This window comes from Elephantulus edwardii, unplaced genomic scaffold (genome assembly GCF_000299155.1).
Source record: "Elephantulus edwardii isolate Elephantulus edwardi_28Jun2011 unplaced genomic scaffold, EleEdw1.0 scaffold00018, whole genome shotgun sequence".
In the NCBI taxonomy this organism is placed as follows: domain Eukaryota; kingdom Metazoa; phylum Chordata; class Mammalia; order Macroscelidea; family Macroscelididae; genus Elephantulus; species Elephantulus edwardii.
The window spans coordinates 26,518,789-26,526,405 of record NW_006399768.1 but is presented as its reverse complement, the minus strand read 5'-3'; the positions used below and the strand labels follow the sequence as shown (position 1 = coordinate 26,526,405).

General features: G+C 42.7%; 1 protein-coding gene across 1 annotated transcript in view; it reads left to right on the top strand.

Moving 5' to 3' along the window:
* Positions 1-1,337: 1,337 nt before the first annotated feature.
* The window catches only part of MTNR1A (melatonin receptor 1A), a 46,681-nt gene continuing 40,401 nt past the window's right edge, over positions 1,338-7,617 (top strand). Inside the window, exon 1 of the mRNA XM_006882263.1 lies at positions 1,338-1,530. Within this exon, the coding sequence (XP_006882325.1) occupies positions 1,338-1,530 (193 nt within the window). The remainder of the gene's footprint in view (positions 1,531-7,617) is intronic.

Here is a 7,617-nt window from a genome sequence, read left to right as displayed (position 1 = left end):
CATTGCCTCTGACAAACCCATCCCGAGTACCCCAGTCACTGAATCAATCCACCTCATAGAGGGTCTTCCCCTCCTGCGCTGTCCCTCCACTCTACCCAGCATGGTGTCCCTCTCTAAAGACCTGTCTCTCCTTACAACATGTCCAAAGTATGTCAGACGAAGCCCCAGAATCCTTGCCTCCAAGGAGCAGCCTGGTTTAATCCTCTCTATGATGAATCTGTTTGTTTTCTTGGCAGTCCATGGTACATTCAATGCTCTTCTCCAGCACCACAGCTCAAAGGCGTCAATTCTCCTTCTATCCTCCCTAGTCATTGTCCAACTCTCTGATGCATAACAAGTGATTGCAAAAACCATGGCCTGTATCAGGCGGACCTTAGTCTCCAGAGAGACACTGTTGCTCTTGAGTATTTTGGAGAGGTCTCTAACCACAGACTTTCCCATCGCAATACGTTTTTTTATTTCCTGACTGCTGGTGCCAAGAGTGTTAACCGTGGAGCCGAGCAAACTGAAGCTGTGAACAATCTCAATCTCTTCGCCATCCATTCTGATACTACCGATTGGTCCAGTGGTGAGAGTGCAATACCTGCTTCTTTGAAAACCTCAAACCAGTTGCTTTATGTGGATTCTTAATCATGGGGACCCCATATATGCTCCACAGGATTTTCAATGGTTTGTTTTTTCAGAAACAGTTCATCAGGGCTTTCTTCCAAGGCCTTGATGTACCAAGTGTGTTAACCCCTTAAATGCAGTATCTAGGAACCCCAAACGCCTTGGGTTTTTTGTTTTTTTTTTTTCAAGTTTCACTAACTTCCAGATTAATTAAGTGTATACACTTTTACTCCCATTTTACAAATAAGGAAGCTGAGATATATACGCAATCGCCAACGAATCTGTTACTATAAGTTAACATTGGAGCCCATGCCCTCCAACCTAGATTGGTGGAATGCTCTAAACACTGAGGACGAGTGGAAGGGCCAAGTGTCTTACAGATAAAGGCTTCTTTCTCGGCTTTGCGCCGTATTCCCGCACGGAGGCGCTGTCGGCACGTTGTGGGAAGTGTAGGATGGGCGCGCGGGAGTCTGAGAAACTCCGCCGCGGACACCAGGTGTCCCCAGGCTGTAACCGCTAGTGCAAAGTGGGCAGCGGCCACGGGGGAGTCGTGGAGCTGACCGCGTGGTTGCGAAGCAGCACTTGGGACAGGGAGCAGCGCGGGGGTGGACTGGAAAGTGCCATAAAGAGTGGCCCAGCGGGGCCGCTGCGCTCCAGGGACTTGCAGGGCTGCAGGACGAGGGCGCCGGCCGCGATGGCCGGGCGGCCGTGAAGTCCGAGCCGCGACCATGCGGGGCAATGGCAGCGCGCCGCTCAACGCCTCTCAGCCCGCGCCGGGGGCCGGGGAGGGCGCGCCACCGCGAGCCTCGTGGCTGGCCTCCATGCTCGCCTTCATCCTCATCTTCACCATCGTGGTGGACATCCTGGGCAACCTCCTGGTCATCTTGTCTGTGTATCGGAACAAGAAGCTGAGGAACGCAGGTAGGATCACGCGGGCGGAGCGGGCAGCCCCTCCCTGAGTTTTGCCCAAAGTTCGATTCTACCTGTCCTGGGCATCATTTTGGAAGACAGGATCCCCAACTCCAAGTGGATCTTGCCTAAGAATGTCTATTTCCTGGTCTTTAAACCTGGGGATTTTGCTAATGCAAAGAGGCTATTTGTATACTTTAAGCCTGTCCACCGAAAGCGTTAAAATAGGAGTCTTCAGTCTTGACAGAGTGAAAAGTGGCATCTCTTTAGCTATAATACACTTACAAATCTATTCAAGACATACCGATCCCGTAGTTTTACATATAATTTACTTTAACCTGATAGAAACACCAGGAGATGTATAAATTTGCAAAAGCATAGATGAACTAGTTTAGTTTTATTGTCAGTGTTTGTAGTTAGGGGCTGTGGTGTCTGCTCCAACTCAACGTGGTCCATGTACCAGCAGCAAAGCCTGCCAGGATCCTGGTCCATCCAAGCCCATTTGGCACGTGTGGTTTTCGGTTATTAGCAAACACTTTAAAGAAAACATCTATTGCTAAAAGTGCCACTAAGGTGACCATTACTCCTCTTAGTAATGGAACAAGTTTTCATTTTTTTTTAAAAAGGAAATTATTGTGGTTTAAAAAAATATTTTTAAATGTAATACACTACTAACGTTAGTTTTGCCCTTGAGTTACACTTGCTTTTGTCCAAGCAGTGGAATGAATGAAATTGGTTTATTTTAGGCAGGAGCCTGCAGGCGACTTGTCCACAGGGCCAGGGCGTTCACACATCTCCCCAGTGATTGATCAGTTCATAATTCTCTAAATACTCCTTCCCATTGTTTTCAAACAAAGCTTTTGGGAAGAAAAGTAAAAACCCTAACGTGCACATTTGCTAAAAGTTATATTGTTACTCTGACCAAGTAGTTATAAAACTCAATTTTGTTTGTTAGGGAAGGACTTCACCCTGTCCCACCTTCTTTCCGTCCTCTAAGAAGTGCACCGTTTACGAATAGGTTAATAATCTGTGCTGAACCCTTGAAGGAACAGAGTTCAAGTACTTCAGCAGGTGGGAGAAGGACGGGCAGTCTCCTCTCATGTGATTAACTGCCTTGGATAACCCGCTGGGAGGTCAGCTATGGACTGGTTCCCACTAGATGGTACATAACAAGTGACATGAATTGGATGAAAATAATCTAATTTTGTAGATGACTGGCTTCAACTGGAAGAATTCAGGCAGAGTTGTCTTTCCTTCCAAGCACTTAAAGACACTTTCTATGGGGCAGAACACGTTCTGTGTCCTGTCCTGTGTTACCTGTGTGTGCTCTGGTCAGTCCGGAAATGAACACCTTTGTTCTTCCCACTTTACAGAGTGGGGCGGGGCTTACTTCGTAGAGCTCGCCTCTAAAGCTCTTTTGCCTTATGCTGCTGACGACTACAACCTTGCAGTTTGAACTCTGCAGAAACTTTTCTTCAAAACCCTTTCACATAGATGGAAAAGAAATGATGCTTCTTTGTTTTTCATGAAAAGAACTTATGAATACACTCTTTTCAGAGTAATTGATGTCTTGTTCATTTGTTAGTTATTTAGACAACCTCATATTAATGCTATCTATAAAATACAGCATTCCTGAAATGGATCCTTCAAAAAGACCCTTAAAATTTCAGCCAAAGGTCTTTCCATGGAGTCAGAATTAATTCATAGATGATCCTCTAGTGAATTTTCAGAGGCTGTAAATTGCGCGAGAGGAGACTGTTCATTTTTCTACCATGGAGCAGTTACTGGCATGTCTTTGGATTGGCCGCGCTTAGAGGCCTTTAATCGGAAAGTTTTGAGCTTTCATATATTTATAATTAGAACTATTTTTTTTTCCTCTCAGCTATTCCATGATTACCATTCAAATCATTTTTATTCAAATCTATTCTGAGGAGTTACGGTGGCATAGCCTGTAGGGAGTTTCTCTAGCTCAAAGGCTGAACCTGAGAAATATAGGCCGTCTCCTCTCATGTGATTTATAGCCTTGGACACCAAAGGGAGAGTCAGCTAGGAGTTGATTTCCACACAACAATGAGTGAAAATTGATGATAATTTGAAACTGGGATACAGAAATACTGTTCATAGATGAGTGTTGGGTTATTCACTAAAAGTCACTGCTGAGTCAACTCTGACTCATCGTCACAAACCCTGCAGGAGAGGGTAAAACTGTCCTTGAGCATTTGCAAGACTGTAATCTTTACTGTTATATCTTTTTCCTGAGAGGTAGCTGGTGGGTTTGAACTGCTGACCTTTTGGTTAGCTGCTGATCTCTTTAACCACAGTACCATCAGAGCTTCTGGATGTGTGTTACAATTTCTTATTGTCCACTTCATTCATATTTCTTGTTGGCATAAAGAATGAGAAGATGGAAAAGGATGGGGGAAAAATAACACTAGGGCATCTAAGATTTGAATTGGTAGTTATTTTTGAAAATCTTGTATACTTGCACAATTTTCCCACCCTCACCTCTCAAGGGGAATGTGATGTTATTTAACTTTCTAGATAAGAAATGAAAAACTCTTCACAATTAATATGGCAGGGTGTGGGGCAGCCAGAACAGACTTCAACCAACCAGAAAGGTCTTGGCTATGACAAGGATGTTTGCCCCAGATTGTCTGAAATTAGGTCTTAAAATTGACTGTACTGTCTCATTTTGGAGTAAACATCATAGAAAAAAATAGGATATTCGTACACTGGAACATTAGGATTATATCCTTGCCATCTGCCTTCTGGCTGAGAAATCAATTTACGAGAGTCTCAATTTATACATTTGTCAAATGGAGGTTATAACTTATGTTTCATAGCCTCAGACAACTGTGGCAGTGATTTAGTCAAATGGTGCATATGAAATTACTTTGAAAATGATAAAGCAGGTACTATCACGTGGGGTATGGGGGTTGGTGCTTTGAGTTTGTGAAAATAAAAATCATTGAGCTGTAGATTTAATGATTTATTTTCTTTTCTCTCTGTGTACAGAGTTCAGGTCTTTTGTTCATAGGGTCCCTATGAATTGTATTCGACTTGATGGTACCTAACAACAACAAAAATCTAAAAAATAAAATAATGATTTTGCCTATTCAGAATTCATTTATTTGGAAATACAGTCTAACTAGAAATAATCAATAGATGGAAATCAGCAAAAATGACAGGCTCTGACCCACAGCCAATATGTTCTAATTATCTTTAGAGTTTTACAAACTATGATGCTAGCTTTTGAGTCTAGATTGCAAACGGTAAATGACAGAGGAGATTTTCAAACTTGAAGATCTAACCCCTGCTGGCGAACAGCCTAAGTTGAAATAGAACTTCAAGAGAGCAAATCTGAAAACCTGAATAAGCATATTTTGCAGATACATTGTGAAGTAAAGAACCCAGCTCAGTATTTACTGTTCCTTCAAATATAATAATCTAATGCCTCTATTAACCGTGGCTATACATCATAAGGAAAGATCTTATTAAGTATAGGATATCTGATTTAAAAAGATAAGGCCATAAAACATTTTTAAGTTATACACATGGAAAATGACATAGTACTTTTTAAAAAAAGTGTTTAATATTGTAAATATAAAAGTTCCCTAGAATTACCCTGAAGTTTCTGAATGCTCAACCTGCCCTATGCCGTTCCTGAACTGTGCTTATTTCAGGTCTGTACTGAATAGTGTCCATATCCTTTCAGCATTACCCCTCAGGGAGGCGGGCAGAGTAGAACACACACTGTGACCACGCAAGATCTAATTTTAAGCTGTGGCTGCACCAACTCTGTTTAATATGCTTATTCCAGACATACCTACTTACAAAAAAAGACGATTACATGAAGTTGAAGCTTAAGTTATAAAGTGAACAAGAATGAACAGCATATTCCGCTTTCTGTAGAGATTTGTGCTGCTTACCCAGAAGTCATGTATGCCTCTCTGCTGTTTTGAATCTGTCAGCAGCTCTGAGAGAGAAAGATGGGCAATCTCCTTCTGTGCAATTTACAGCCTAGGAAACCCAGTGGGGGTTAGCAGTGTTCCAACCTGGGAGCAATCAGTGCCTGGCTGATGCACCATATAGCCGTACCTTTTCAGAAAGAACCTGAAATAAGGGTGTTGGCAGTACCATTATCGACAATTTGAATTAGTATCTATACCAAGTTTTCTATTGAAAATCAGCACCTCCTTCTCTATTACCTTTCATGAACAAATTCTGTCTGTGTTGGCTTTCAGCCCTTGTTCAGACCAGGCAGGTTGAGGCTCACGGTCTTCTTTATTTACCTTTGTGCTGCACTAATGCACTGTGGTATGGGCACACCTTCCTCCATCACCCCATCATTATTCTTGCTTCCTGCTCTGTTCTTACCTAGTTCTATATCTCCATCTCATGCTCCTGTTGTTGCTCAAGCTTCTGACTCTTACCTCAGGTTTCTAACGTTGTGACTTGATTCTGATATCGTTCCTTTTAGTCGGGATGCTATTGAATGGATGAAGAGATACTTTGACTAAGCCCTTGGTGCCTTTCTTTTCACTATTACTGTGGCTTCCCTCTCCTCTGGCGTCTCCTCATTCCTTCTCTACTCCTTTTGCCTTTTCTTTTTCTCTCCTTTTGCTTTGTTTTCTAATTCTAACTCCTTGTCCTTCAGCACTCTTTTATCACCATAGTTGCATTCTCTACATCTTTATTTCTAGGTCATGCTTCTATCTATGCCTCCTCACGGTCTTTTGTACCTCTGCAAAAAAGATATCCTTCAATTTCTAAGCATGCTATATTCTAGAAATTAATTTATAAACTCACAAAACTGCTCAAACCAACAAGCTGACTAAAATATGTCTTAGAACTTCTGTATCTTCTGTGACCCATAAGGAGAAAGTTACCTTCCGTGAGTTCTGAGATGTGAGACCCTTGGAATACAGTGAATAGGACAGGGTGACTTAGATGTAACAGGGTGAAACCTCCCCTTACTTCCTCAGAACTGTCAGGAAGAAGGTTCTGAGGAAAGGAGTATGAAGACAGATATAAAGTCATGGGAGGGAGTGGAAGCAATTATGAGTTAATGAAGTGAATTTTTCTTCTAAAAGTATTTTTCCCCATTTTCATTAATGGATTTTGTAAAATGGCTTAGTACGGTGGGGAGGATGAGCAGAGCTTCTTCTAGCCTCAAGCACACAGGTCAAGACACTCCGGGGAGCAGTCCAGGGGGAGACAGGGATGGAGTGGGACAGACATTATTGCAGTCCCCTCTTAGATATATATGTGTGAGGATCTCCAGGGTAGAGAGTAGTAAGGGAATGAGTGTGCCTTTCAGCCCCACGGTAGGGAAGTTAGGAATCCAGGTTAGGGTCCCACATCAGAATCTAGTTACAAAGTTAGAAAACTGAGGTAGAAGTCAGACTCTTGAGTTGCACAAAACAACAGCAACTTAGGATGGAGACACAGGACTGGTCAGGGCTGTGATCTGGCACCAAGGATGATGGTGGCATGATGGGGGCAGGTACACCCCCATGCCACAGTAGCTCCAACATGGCAGGTGGCCTCGCAAGGTGGTAGGGTAAGAGAGTTTGAGAAGTCACCTTGGATGGACATAAAGTCACCTTCAATGGAAAGAAAAGTGATAATTGAGAGTATCCAAACGGAGATAGGTGACAGGAGGCACGTGTTCACCCACTACACCCAAGTATAAGACTGTTGCTGTGAAAGGATTTGATGTCAGGGCTGAGCGTTAGCAGCTTCTCCAAACGATACAGTTCATACACTCTCTTATGCAGGGGCCACCGATATCAGACACTATGGGGAAGTGAAGAAAAGAAATAGAAGAAAATAGATTCAGAATCTGGACTCTGAGGCTTCTTTACTATCTGGATCTGTGATCTCAACTGAGACCTCATCCTCTGGTCTATTTTTTCCACACCAGTAAAATGGTAGGGTTGCACAAGAATTATGAGGTTGTTTTCAGTTGATTTTAGTGATTGCCAAACTTACCTTGTGTGCAATAGTTAAGCATCAAATTCTAACTAAAAAATGTCAGCAGTTTAGACTTGGTTGCTACATTGTTGTTGTTGTTGTTATGTGCCGTCGAGTCGCTTG